This window comes from Gracilinanus agilis, chromosome 2 (assembly GCF_016433145.1).
Source record: "Gracilinanus agilis isolate LMUSP501 chromosome 2, AgileGrace, whole genome shotgun sequence".
Classification (NCBI taxonomy): Eukaryota; Metazoa; Chordata; class Mammalia; order Didelphimorphia; family Didelphidae; genus Gracilinanus; species Gracilinanus agilis.
In genome coordinates, this window is record NC_058131.1 from 265,104,117 (window position 1) to 265,118,386 (window position 14,270).

The following is a 14,270-nucleotide window of genomic DNA, read 5'->3' on the forward strand; positions in this document are numbered from 1 at the left end:
CTTTCTTTCTTTTTCTTTCTTTCTTCCTTCCTTCCTTCCTTCCTTCCTTCCTTCCTTCCTTCCTTCCTCTCTCTTTCTTTCTTTCACCATGGAATTTCAAAAATGCTTTTTTCCCTTTCTAAACATATTTTTTTCCATTTTCTTTTGCCTCCATGTCCAAAAATCTCCCCCACCCCCGCGTAGAGAAAGACAATGACTCAGTGTCAGCCTGTGTATAGCTTTAGTCTTTGGAGCATGACCCACAGATAAATAGCCACTATTTTCCCTCTCTAGTTGCCTGCATCATCACTGAATTCCAGTTGTGTTTGAAGTTCTGAGCGAGCAATGCCTTTTCTGCTGGTGCTCACACTCTCTGCTCTACTGCTCACTTGAGCATGCTAAAATATTGACCATTTCTAACTTAATCCCATGCCCAGGATCTGCCCAGGGAAGTTGCCCTTCTGATAAGCCATCTTGGAATCGATATGATAACTTCACTCATATTGAAGTGTTGATGGCTAATGATGAGCTTAATAAGAAGAACCTGGAAAGAACAATGCTCAGCTCAAAAGAATGAAGTGGGGAAAGATCATGATATCACAGCTGTAGAGATGAGAGAGACTTGAGGTCATCTAATCCAACTCCTTCCCCATCTTTATAGATGAGGAAACTGGGGCCTTTGGAAATGAAGGGACTTGATAAAGGCCACAGTAAGCATCAGAGGTAGTATTTGTACCCATTGATTATCTGAATGGAAACATAAATGGTATGTTAACACGTCAAATGTATAGGTGACATAAAGCTCGGAAGGGAGGAATACAAGGACCTTGGTTGACTAGAATTTAATAGTGACATATGTAAAGTTCCATACTGATTTCAAAGAATAAATCTCACAAATATAGGATGGGGACTGTATGAGCTAGACAAGATGGTCTATGTAAAAGGTTTAGGCTTTTCAGTGTACTTACTATAGAGTATGAATCCTCTGTCTTCAGAGCAAGTTCATGTTCCATGCTGTACTGCTTCACATGGTTAATTCAGGTACTGGGCAGAAGGGTTCTTGGGAGTAGGGAGGCTTCTTGACATCTTTCCCATGACATCACAGAGGTAAGGCAGTCCTCATGGTCTGTAGCTTGGGTCAGGGGGATAGATTATCTTTCCCTGCTAAGTCATCGGTGGAGACTATGGGAGAGAAACACTAGCCCCTTGTCTGGTTTCTAAATTCATTTGGAGAATTCCACACTAGAGGAAAATGGGGGAGGGAGAGGGAGGGGAGAAAGGGAGGGAGGAAGGAGGGAGGGAGAGGGAAGGGGAGAGAGAAAACACTTGGGAGTATGAAGCATGTGAAAGGTTGTGTGGGTGTGAGTATGGAGAGTATGTATGTGAAAGACTGAATGTGAAAGAGAGAGGAGAGGAGAGGAGAGAGAGAGAGAGAGAGAGAGAGAGAGAAGGGAGGGAGGGAGGGAGGGAATGTGTTGTGTGTGTGTGTGTGTGTGTGTGTGTGTGTGTGTGTGTCTGTAGGCCCACACAGCTTCACAAGCTACTCTTCCTGGAGGTCTCCTGGATGGTTCTCCTAAGCTGTATGGCCAGGCCATAATTATGGGTGAATGATGAACAGTCATTTGGATGGAACAAGAACCAGCTTTGACCCTTGCTCAGGCCTTGGACTGTGATCCAGGAAGCCAAAGCCACAGAGGAATGAGGCTTGGCTTCTCATTCCTGTGTCTTGGACTCTCTTATTTCCCTCACTCTTCATATGCAAATGATACAGGACTTGGGGAAACTGGATATCTTAATTTACTCCTTATCCCTTATTCTTATGAATGAGAACTATGTGTTCTTTTTAAAAAATATTGAAGTTCTTTTAAAAAACATTATTGTCATATCCCCATTACTCTCTAGCTCATTCCTCCCTACAAAGAATCTTCCTATGTAACAAAGTTCAGTTAGTTAAAACAAATACACACTTAGTCATGTATGACAATGTATGCCTCTTTCAACCTCTACAAAATGCCACCCTTCTTTGGTGAGGCTGGAGGCTTGCTTTACCAGCAAGTCTCTGAAGTTAAAACTTGGCAGTGCATTGACCAGATTTCTAAAATATTTCATTACTGCTTTATTTATGTCAATGTGATCATTAAGCAAAATTTTCAGATTCTAGTACCATTCTCTCTTAATGACTGTTTATTCAGAGAGGCATCTAAGCATTATTACACTGGACTTAGAATCAGGAAGACATCTTCATGAATTCAAATCTGGTCTCAGATACTTATTAGCTGTGTGACCCTGGACAAGTCACACAACTCTATTTGCCTCAGTTCTTCATATGTAAAATGAGCTGAAGAAGAAAATAGCAAACCCTTTTAATATCTCTGCCAAGAAAACTCCAAATGGGGTCATGAAGAGTTGGAAATGACTGAAAAACAACATTCAGGGAAGAGCTGTGGTAGATAGGTACTCTGTGAAAGTAGTTAATTTTATTTTCCCTTTCATTCTCTCCTGGCCCACTATTCCCTATCTATCCACTCCCTCTATCCTTTCCTCCTGGGACTTGATGTGACCAACCCTTTATGGGATACATTTCTTTGGGAAATGCATGTGGATATGTGGATGGATGAATGGTTAGATGAATGGATGGATGTCTAGATAGAATTGATCCCTTCTCAGGCAACAATTATTTATCGAGATCCCACTGCATGTCCAGACTACTGTGAACCATTCCCTAAAGAAAAGAAAACAAAGAAACAATACAAAAACTTAGTTCCTACCCTTGAGGAATTCCCATTCTATATTTGATCCTGTAGGCAATAGGAAGCCACTGGAGTTGGCATGAGCTGATGAGGGCTTAATCAAGGAGAGAATCTATGAGACACCATGAATATAGAAATGATAAGATTTGGAATCAAAATGGAACTACAGAACAAGCATGAGAGAAATTGAGGATGACACTAAAGTTGTGGGCTGGGGTGACTGGGAGGGATAGTAGTTCCCTCAATAGTAATGGGGAAAGTGAGAAAAGACAAGTGCTTGGAAGGAAAGATATTGAGCCCTGTTTAGGATGTGATGATTTTGAGATGTCCAAAAGGCAGGTGGTATCAAGTGAAGCTTTGCAGAGGTGAGAGCTGTATAATAAATCTGAGAATCATCTTTATAGAGACGAACCTGAAAGTTCCTGTGGAACTGTGGAAGTTGATGAGGTCACTATATTATAGAAAGAGAAGAGGTCCAACAATAGAATGGGGTTAGGGGGACAGCTGTGGTTAGTGGATATAAGCTAGATAAAGAACCAGCAAAGGAGGTTGAGGAGGATTGATGAGATAGGAAGGAGAAAAACCCAGACAAAGAAGTGACACAAACTTAGATAGAAGAGGATACTCCAGGAGACGAGATTGATCACCATACCAAAGTCTTCAGAAAGGTCAAGAAGGATCAAGACTAAGAAGAGGCCATTATGGGGGGCAGTTGAGTGGCTCAGTGGATTGAAAGCCAGGCCTAGAGATGGGAGATCCCAGGTTCATATCTGGCTTCAGATACTTCCTGGCTGTGTGACCCTAGGCAAGTCACTTACCCCCCCCCCCCCGCCTACTCTTTGCCACTCTTCTACGTACTATTGATTCTAAGATAGAAGGTAAGGGTTTTTTTTTTTTTTTTTTTAAAGAAAAGGCCATTATGGGGCAGCTTGGTGATACAGTGGATAGAGGGCTGGGCTTAGAGACAGAAAGACCTGAGTTCAAATTCAGTCTCAGCCACTTAATAACTCAGTGTCCCTGGGCAAATCACTTAACTCTGTTTGCCTTAAAAAAAATAAGACCATTATATTTGGCATTTAAGAGATCATTGGTAATCTAGAAGAGAGTAATTTCAGTTGAATGATAAGGATAGAAGCCAGACTGCAGAGAGTGAAAAGTCTGAGAAGAGTGGAAGTGGAAACACCAAGGATAGACTGCTTTTTCAAGGAATAATAGGGGAGAAGAGATTAGGAGAAGAAGAAATATAGGACATGGCCAGATGAGCTGAGAGTGTTTAAAGGATGGTGCACTTATAGGCAGCAGTGGAGGAACCAGTAGACAGTGAAGATTAGTGAGAATAGGAATGAGAGAGGAGGCTGTCTGCTGGAAATGATGGGAAGAGATGGAATCAAGGCTCCCAAGGATCACATAGAGGGATTTCCTTGCCTTGGCAAGGAAAAAGGACTACCTCTTCATAAGGGAAAAGAATAAAGGAAGATGAAGTGGGAGAAGACATCAACCCAGGGTTTTAGTCTTATTTCTATCACTCACTGTCTTTCTGACTTTGGGCTTTTTAATTGCCTTCTTCAAATATTCTTCGCCTGTTAGTCAGCTTATGAGGGCAGGAGTTGTCCAAATAAGATCAATACTTTCCCTGAAAGAAGTATATACTATTTTATGTCGAGGTCGTATTGTGGCCACGAAAGGCTAGGTGATCAGAGTTATTTGTCCATCTACCCTCAAAAACATCTGCTTATTTTCCTGTCTGTCAGTGACCCCAGGGGTCTATTGACCAAAGACACTAAGTGCATTCTGTTCTGAGTGGGAGGGTTTTGCTTGGTCCTATGGGCCTGGATGCCCTGAGTGACTCCTATCCCCATCCTCAACAGTGTGTGATGAGCACTCCGACTACAAAGACGCCAAACTTCTGTACCGTTTCCGCAAGGATGATGGGACCTTCCCTTTAAACAAGGATGTCAAGGTGTTTCTTCGAGGCCAGAGTCTGTATGAAGCGTATGTAGCTGGGCTGGAGGGGATGGGAGAAAAAAGGGTAGACTTTGGGAGGGGGGGGGATAGGATTGGGATTAGTTTTTTTTAAACCCTTACCTTCCATCTTGGGATCAATGCTCTGTATTGGTTCCAAGGCAGAAGAGTGGTAAGGGCTAGGCAATGGGGGTCAAGTGACTTGCCCAGGGTCACACAGCTAGGAAGTATCTGAGGTCAGATTTGAACCCAGGACCTCCCATCTCTAGACCTGGCTCTCAATCCACTGAGCCACCCAGCTGCCCCCTATTGGGATTAATTTTAAGCCTGCCATTTTCTTATAGTGGCCCTGGGACCATCATTGACAACAAAAGACTGTCAGCCTTTGCCCTCCTCTGTTCTACACTCATCCCTCTTTCCACCAACATTTGCTCACACACGAGCACATTCCTGCCTGTGTTCTTTCAGTATGTTGGTGAGGCATATATGCATTTGAGCTTGCTTGTGTTTAGTGTACATATGTGTGCACACAAGAGCCTATATAGTGTTCATGTGCATGAATTTGTGTCCTATGTATATGTCAGTGTGGCTGTGTCTGCAGAGTCCATGGGAATATATGTATTTGGCGGAGTACATGTGAATGTGTACCTTTCTTTATGTTGTTCACGTGAGTATATTTATGCATAGTGTCCAAGGAAGCTTGCCTGCATTGCCTAGCTCCTGCTTGCCATTCTATCCTCTCTGCTTCTTCTTTTCTGGGAACTTGCCCCTTTGATCATCCAATCTTCCTCGATGTCACTTTTCTATGCCAGCTCCTTTGCTGATGTCTACAAACATGACCAGATCTGCCCCATCCTCAAAAAACTTGATCATGACAGTCCCTGAAAATATCATCTTATATCTCTCCTTCCTTCCACAGACACATTGCTAGAAAAGGTTTTCAATTCTCCTTGTCTCAAGGCAGCTAGATGTCTCAGTAGATAGAGCACCAGACCTGGAATCTGGAGGACCTGGGTTCAAATAGGACCTCAAATACTTCCTATCTGTGTGACCTTGGACAAGTCACTTAACATCATTTGTCTAGTCCTTGCCCTTCTGTCTTATAATTGTCACTAAGACAGAAAGTAAGGATTAAAATAAAAGACTCATTGTCTCAATTTTATCCCCTCCCACTTGCTTGTCTCTGGGTTCAGTTCTACACAGATGACTCTTAGACTATCTATCCAACCCTAGCCTCTCTCTTGAACTTCTGTACTGCCTCACTCACTGCCTAGAATATTTTTCTAAATGGATAGCCCTTAGGCTTCTAGAACTCAGCTTGTCTAAAATCAAACTCATTAATCTGGCCCCAAGGCCACTCTTCTTCCTAATATTCTGTATTTCTGTTGAGGGTACCACAATTCCTCCAGTCACTCAGATTCATGAACTAGACTTCATCCTTGACTCTCTCTTACCCTATATAGCCAATTCTATCTCTTCAGTCTCTTCCACACATCTATCTCCTTTCACATGACCAACTTCCTTATTTCAGGTCTTCATCTTGCCTAAACCCCGCTGCTTAAGACCTAATTAGTCTCACAGTCTCTTCCCTCTAAACCATCATCCATAGAGCGACCAGTGTGATATTGCAGAAACATAGGTCTGGCCATGTCACTCCCCTGTTTAAGAAGTTGCAGGGGCAGGTCTGCTAGGTGGCTCAGTGGATAGAGAGGCAGGGCTAGAGACAAGAGGTCCTGGGTTCAAATATGACTGTAAACTCTTCCTAGCTGTGTGACCCTGGGCAAGTCACTTAACCCCCATTGCCTAGCCCTTCCTGCTCTTCTGTCTTGGAACTGATACTTAGTATTGATTCTAAAATGGAAGGTGAGGTTTTGATGTGTTGTTGTTGTGTTTTTTTAAAGCTCCAAGAGCTCTCTCTGCCTCTAGGATAATATATAATCTTCCCTTTGGCATTTCAAGCGCATCTCAGTCCAGCTCTAGTTGACCTTTCCAGGGTTACTGCACTCTGCTTGGCTTTACACAGCCTGCCTTCCAGGCAAACAGACCTATTTGATGTTTCTCATATATGACACTCCGTCTTTCCCATCCATGGATTTGTGCAGTGGGCTGACACCTCGTGCCCACAGTTCTGTTCTCCCTCATTTCTGCCTCTTAGAACCCTCTTCTTCCATTACAAGTCAGCTCAAATGCCATACCCTACAAGAGGCCTTTCCTGATTACCACAGTTATGCTTCCCTGACCCCAAATGGCAATTTAATCATACTCATTTTGTATGATTTCTATTTTTCTCTAGTTTTAAAATTGCTTTTCCTGAGTAGAATCTAAGCTTTTTGCTGCCAAGGACATTTTCCCTTTGTATACTGGCATCCAAGTGCCAAATTGATTCTTATTCACTTTGATTGACTGCACAACCATGGCATGGCTGATGGCAAGCATGGTGGACCTGGAGTCAGAAGACCTGGGTTCTAATCCAAGCTCTGCCTTTCCTTACCTAATAGACCTCAAACAAGTCATATTATTTCTCCTGGCCTCAATTTCCTCATCTGAAAAAGGAGGGAGTCAGACTAATTGTCCTCCAAAATCCCTTCCAATTCTAAATTCATGATCCCATTATCTGTAAAATGGGGTTCCAGCTCTGAATGTATAACCCCATGTTTGCCTGTGGTGTCCACACAAGTAAATGGGCAGTAGAGGTGTCTGTGACATCTGAGGCAACATGCCTTTAATTTAAAATTTTTTTAATCTTTATTTTATTTTAATAACAAATTTCCACATAAGTTTTCCAAAGCTATAGGATTTATGTTGTCTCCCTTCCTTCCTATCTAACCTCTCCCAGAGTCGGCAAGTAATTCAGTGAATTATCACAAAAACATATTCAACATGTCTTTCTTTCTTTTATTTTTAACCCTTACCTTCCATCTTAGAATCAATACTGAGTATAGGTTCTAAGGCAGAAGAGCAGTAAGGGCTAGGCAGTGGGGATCAAGTGACTTGCCCAGGGGCGCACAGCTGGGAAGTGTCTTAAGATCATATTTGAACTCAGGCCCCCCTGTCTCAAAGCCTGGCTCTTAATCCACTGAGCTACCCAGCTGCCCCCATCTTTGAACCGTCGGGCATTGCATGTGAGGGCATCGTGCATGTGAGAGGGAGCTGTGTGTGCACAAAGTCTGCACGCCCTCGCCTGTCTGGGGTGGGAGCCTGGGGCTTTCCTCTCTTTACTCCAGTTCTCTGAGGGAAATCTGTGAGTAAGAGATCCGCAGGCCTGGGGCTCCCTCTGCTGACCATCTCTAGGAATGCAGGTAGCTGTACTCGCCTTTGCTCCATCACTCTCCTGGGGATGCTAAAAGATCAGCCTTCTTGTGGCTGCTCTGGGAGTCAAGAGTCCGAAGGGGCCCACCTTGGCAGGTGTGGGAGAAAGAGTCCTAGCCTGGACCAAGGAGGCTGAGCCTTCCTCAGTGAGGTGCCCAGCTAGGTCCTGAATCTCTAGTACCCACCAGAACATTTGACAGCCCAGGTTTCTTATCTTTCTATCCAGCTAGAAAAACATGCATGCCTGTGTAGGCGCGCGCACACACACACACACACACACACACACACACACACACACACACACAATTAGCAAAAAACAATGCCAAAACACAATTTGTGCAAGGCTTTGTATTTTTTATAGAGCAGCAAGGTGGTGAGGTACAGAGAGTGCTAAGCCTGGAGTAAAAAAGACCTGGGACTTGCAATTGGAGGCTTCAAATCCAGCCTCAAGTACTTCCTAGTTATGTGACCCTGGGCAAGTCATTTTATCCTGTTTGCCTCAGTTTCCTTATCTGAAAAATAATCTGGAGAAGGAAATGGAAAATTGCTTGCGGATCTTTGCCAGGAAAACCCCAAATGGGGTCATGAAGAGTTGGACACGACTGACCAACAACGATATCTTTTTCACAGACATTAATATAATTTTCTCCTCAGAGCAACCTTGTACGAGAGACAGGGGATGCATTATTATCCATCTTTTGCAGATAGAAAAACTGAGGATCATCTTGCTCTGTCACATATTTTAGTAGTAGGGCTGAAACTGGAGTCCAAGTTAACTGACTTCTAATATTTTTACTTTAGTACATGGCCTTCCTTGAGCCAGTCTGATCTCAGCTTTGCTACAAATTTAATATGTGGCTTTGGGCATCTCTGTAGGATGAAGATTAGAATACCCGCTGCCATGCCTATCTCACAGTGGATTCCAAAGGATGCCATATATGTCCGAGGAGCTAATGGATTTGAAAACATCTTACACATTACAGAGTACCATGAGAAGAATGACCAAGGAGGGCTTGGGGGACATAGGGTAGGCGATATCCTCATTCCAAGGTGGCCCCTCTCTTTAGGTTGGTAAGTGCCGATGACTCAATCCTTAAAGTGCGGGAGGAAAAGGCTGTCAGGTACCAACGAGCTTTCCTGGGCTGCGAGATGGTGGATTGGCTCACGCAGGAGGGAGAGGCAGCCAGCAGAAAGGAAGCTGTGGAGCTGTGTCGGGCTCTTCTGGAACATGGGATCATTCAACATGGTGAGGAGGAGGAGATCAGAAGGTAGAAGGTGATTGATGTGGGAGTGGGCAGTTTGGGTCCACTTGCTAAAGTTGGGAAAGTATAGCTGCCTTGCCCTATGCTCTTGCCCTCCTCGTACAATGTGGGATGCCTCCTACATCTTAAGAGTTGCAATGAATATCCTCAAGGTATGCCATTCTTTTGGTAGGATTTTAGGCACCAGAATCACATAATTTAGTAGCAAGACTGAAACTGGAGTCCAAGTCAACTGACTTTTAATATTTTTGTTTTAGTACATGATCTTCCTTGAGCTCTGCTGCAAATTTACTACATTGTTTTGGGCACTACTTCTCTATAGAATGAAGATTAGAATATCCATTGCCATGCCTAACTCAAGATGAATCCTTTAGTAAGTCTTACTACTGAAGAAACAGACCGAGGAAAAGACTCAAGCTTTTCCTTCAGGAAGCTTCTTCTTGCTGGGAAGACTAAGTCTTTACACATGGAACTAGCAAGACAGTTTGTAATCCAGGGCTCATTGTGTGAGAAACCAGTGATAGGCAGTCCTGAGAAGGGGGAGGTCATTGAGGATAGGAAGTAACATTTTAGGTCAAACACAGGATGATAAATATAAGGATTGAATATATTTTTGAGATCGAGTCCCATTCCCTAATTTTACAGATGGAGTAACTTAGGCAAATAGGTTAAGTGACTTGTCTAAGGTCACATAGCTAAGAAGCATCTGAGGTAGAATTTAAACTCAGGTCTTTGTGACTTGCAAGTGAAGCACTCAAGCTCCTTCCCAAGTGAGTAGAGCTGTTGGGTTATTAGAGGAAATATTTTGGCTCTCTGGTTATATTTTGTAGGTGCCACAGAACAGACTTAGTTTGAAAGGGAAAGAGAAGGAACAGGGAGAGTGAATCAGGGATCTCTTCTAGCCTTATTGACTTCTCCTCTTTCTATGCCTAGTCTCTACCAAGCACCACTTCTTTGATAGCAACCTCCTCTACCAGTTCCGAATCAACTTCCGTAGGCGGCGGCGACTGACAGAGCTTCTGACAGATAACCTCCGAACTGTCCCTGAGAGCTCCGATAGCCCCTTCTGTCTTCGAAAGCTCAACCCTGACCAGGGCAATACCAGCTTCCTCTCAGGTAACCAGTCACAGACACACAGTCCCTCAGGGTAAGGAAGTTCATCTGCACTTGGATACGAGTTTTCAATTCTCCACAACATGGTCCTACCCTTTCATCCTCTAGCTGAGCACCAGCCAGGCTTCCAAAAGTAGGGTCATGCCCGATAGATTTCAGGGATGGGCAGAGAGGTGATATTTTCTTTTATATGTATTTGAGCAAGAATGCTCTCTGTACAGCAGCCAAAGGAAATGAGTTTGGGATTATCTATGGCTGGAGATTTTCTACAACAATTTTCCATTCCTTTAGTGAAAATAAAAGAGAAACGACTGCATTTGGCATATGATCGACATAAAAAAGAAGATGAGGTGACAGTTAGATAATAGTAGGACTAGGTCAATTTGGAACCGGTTCAATGACTGCATCCAAAGAATAGTCATTAATAATTTGATATTGGGGCAGCTAGGTGACTCAGTGGATAGAGCTCCAGGATTGGAATCAGGCTCTTCTGGATTCATATCTGACCTCAGACATTTCTTATCTGTGCCATCCTAGGCACTTAACCCCAATTGCCTAGCCATTACTAAATACCCTTGTGCCATGGAACTGACACTTAGTACCAGTTCTAAGAAAGAAGGTAAGGGTTATATTTTTAAAAAGCAATTTGATGTGAACTTGGAATAAATGAATGGATAGAAAAATTCATTAAGCACGAATGTGCTGGGTACTCTGCTGAGAGTTGGAGATAGAAATACAAAGGCAAGATAGTTTCTGCTTTCAAGGAACTTGCATTCTAATGAGCAAGATGGAATTATATATAATGGTGGCCAGGGAAGGGGGAAATCACAAGTTTGGCAAATAGAGCCATTGGGCAATGGAATTGTATTCTTTCCAGAAATAATAGCAATATTGATTTCATTGCTATTTTCAGAGAAAGCAATGGAAAACACGGGGGCATGAGCATAGTGAAATTGCAAGAAGATGATATGGTAAGGTGGGTGGGCCTGGTTACATAGTGGTAAGCTTTCTTCTTCAACCAACATGGCCCCAGAGCAGGAGCTAGAGATTCAGTTGGGAGAATGCATGGCAGGAAGAGGAACAGCTTGGCATAGAGGGGGATGTGGGACTAGCTAGAAGTAATATGCTGTCTCCAATNAACCCATGTGATCAAGCAGTTGTTTTTCTTTTGTGTTTCTGCTCCCACAGTTCTTTCTCATAAGTCCTTCAGAGTTGTCCTGGATCATTGCATTGCTGCTAGTAGAGAAGTCCTTTCACTCTGCATCCTGATTCACTTTTAAGCTTAATCTGCATTATTAACAATCAATAGAACAATAAATTTAACCCTGATTTAGGGTGTTTTCTAACTTTTGAGGTATAAATGCTTACACTTATTAATTAAATTTAATTAAAAATTAAACAACAGGCTTCCAGAGCTAATTTGAGCTAGCTCCAGCACACTCTTGAATGAAAGAATTATTTCTATTGGACTTTGGGATATGCTAAATGACTCTCTTCTCTTATCCCTGCCCTGCTTTAATCCCCACTGTTTCAGATGGATAGCAATAATAAGGGAAAATAAGGGTATTTTCCACATAGATAGACTTTTGGAAAAGAAAGCTCTACTATTTTCTTTTTTCTTTAATTTTTTTTAAAATCCTTGCCTTCTATCTTAGAATCAATACTGTATAATTGTTCCAAGGAGAAGAGTGGTAAAGGCTAGGCAATTGGAGTTAAGTGACTTTTTCAGGGTCATACAACTAGGAAGTATCTGAGGCCAGATTTGAACCCAGGACATCTTCTCTAGGCCTGCCTCTCAATCCACTGAGTCACCTAGCAGCTCTTGGCTATAGATTTTCTGTTTTCTAGATGTAGTGGGAAGGCCAGTCTGAGGTTAAAATTATGACCTAACTCATATACACTATACACAAATCATAAAGTTTTTTTTTAAACCCTTGTACTTCGGTGTATTGTCTCATAGGTGGAAGATTGGTAAGGGTGGGCAATGGGGGTCAAGTGACTTGCCCAGGGTCACACAGCTGGGAAGTGGCTGAGGCCGGGTTTGAACCTAGGACCTCCTGTCTCTAGGCCTGACTCTCACTCCACTGAGCTACCCAGCTGCCCCCAAATCATAAAGTTTTGATTGCATTTGGTTGAAAGTTTTTCCACTTGCATAGTGTTGATCTTGAGCAAGTCCCTTGAGTCTTCCTGCCTCCAGGTCTGGTGCTCTATCCATTGTACCTCCCAGCTGCCTTAATTGTACGGTTTAGGAAGCCAAAAGAGCACATTCACTCCAGGGCACTTAATTTATAGCATGAACTTTTTCTAATGAATATGACTGGTCTATGGTCAGATTTCCCACTTAACCTGAACAGCAGGTGAAGCTTTTTCAGAGCATGTAAGTGCTTACTCATCGAGGGCACTTAGGAAAATAAGAGGAACCACTCTGTCTGAAGGCTGGCTCTTTTTCACTGGAGATGGCAGCTGATGTGAAAGACCTTCATCCCCAAAGGTCCTCCTAATTAATATTCTCTGCCTAATGGCTTCACTGGCTATGTAGTGCACATGGCATATTTGTAATTTGCCATTCTTTTTCCTTTTCTCCTTTGGTCATGGGAGGAGAAATTGCACTCATGGGCTTATCAGGATGGTTCCTATGTCTGGGAGCCTGACAATACTGCTGGTATGGAGACATAGAGCCCTGATTCCAGCCTGGGTGGCATATCAACTAAAGGGCTAAGATACTTCATGTTGGGTAACCTGACGTGGCTAGGCTAGGCAGGAAATAATGGCAGGAGAATCTCTCTAGAGGCTACTCTGGGTAGTTGGAGATTTCTGCATCTACTGCTGGGTGTTTAGTATCTTTTGATGAAATCTTCTTTGCTGTTGGGGACTCTCTGAAGTTCACGTAGTCATTCAACAAGTACCTGTCCTATATATAAAGCCCTGTGCTAAGAACCAAGAAGAGTACAAAGAAAGAAAAAACATAATCACTGGCTTCTGGGAACTTGCAGTCTATATTAATAAAGGTCACACAGAAAGTTTGTCACAGGGCTAGAATTGGTCCCCAGGTCTAGCTCTGACACTAATTTTAGTGTGATTTCAATTAAGTTATTTCTGAACTTCCATTTCTTTATCTGCAAAGTGATCATGTCTCAGATCCCACTCAGATCTAATATTCTATGAGTCTGGTTCAGGGAATAAGACATAACACACACGAGAGTTAAAATAAAACTCTTCCAGGCGCCCAGTTTCAAAATCTCATTGTCATTCTGGCCTCTTCCCTGACTCTTACTTTGTCTAATCAAATATTGCAAATATTGTTGATTCTATCTCCACAATTGAGCTTCAAGGCTGTTCTTTAAATTGCATTTAATTTAGATAAATGTGAAAGAGGATCCATGAATTTGAGTTTTGTCCCTAATAAGTCACGAGTCTTTATTTTACATATATTCCCCTTTTAATTACATTTTAAGATAGATTTAATACTTTAAAAATGTCCCTTGGTTTGAAGACAAACTGAGCAGGTTCTTATTTGCTTTAAAAAATTTTTATTGTAAATTTGAAAAATATGAACATTTTCTTCCACAAAGAAAAAGAATAAAAGGAAAAAAAATTATGACACTGTGAAACTTGATTATATAAATAGTTCTTTTAAATTATATAACATGATGGTTCCAACACTATCCTGCATGTGTGTCTGCTTCTGAAGTTTATTCTCTATTTTGCATTTTTTAGTGTTTCATTAATGTTCTTTTAAGTTAAATTCTCTCCTCCTGTTCCTCCTCCTCCTCCTCCTCCTGTTCCTCCTCCTCCTCCTCCTGTTCCTCCTCCTCCTCCTCCTGTTCCTCCTCCTCCTGTTCCTCCTCCTCCTCCTCCTGTTCCTCCTCCTCCTCCTCCTGTTCCTCCTCCTCCT

General features: G+C 42.6%; 1 protein-coding gene across 1 annotated transcript in view; it reads left to right on the forward strand.

The window, feature by feature from the left end:
- LOC123233583 (DEP domain-containing mTOR-interacting protein-like) overlaps positions 1-14,270 on the forward strand; it is a 51,939-nt gene that overhangs the window by 8,684 nt on the left and 28,985 nt on the right. The window contains exons 3-6 of the mRNA XM_044659646.1: positions 4,598-4,721; positions 9,068-9,246; positions 10,196-10,378; positions 10,667-10,731. Of these exons, the coding sequence (XP_044515581.1) occupies positions 4,598-4,721; positions 9,068-9,246; positions 10,196-10,378; positions 10,667-10,731 (551 nt within the window). The remainder of the gene's footprint in view (positions 1-4,597; positions 4,722-9,067; positions 9,247-10,195; positions 10,379-10,666; positions 10,732-14,270) is intronic.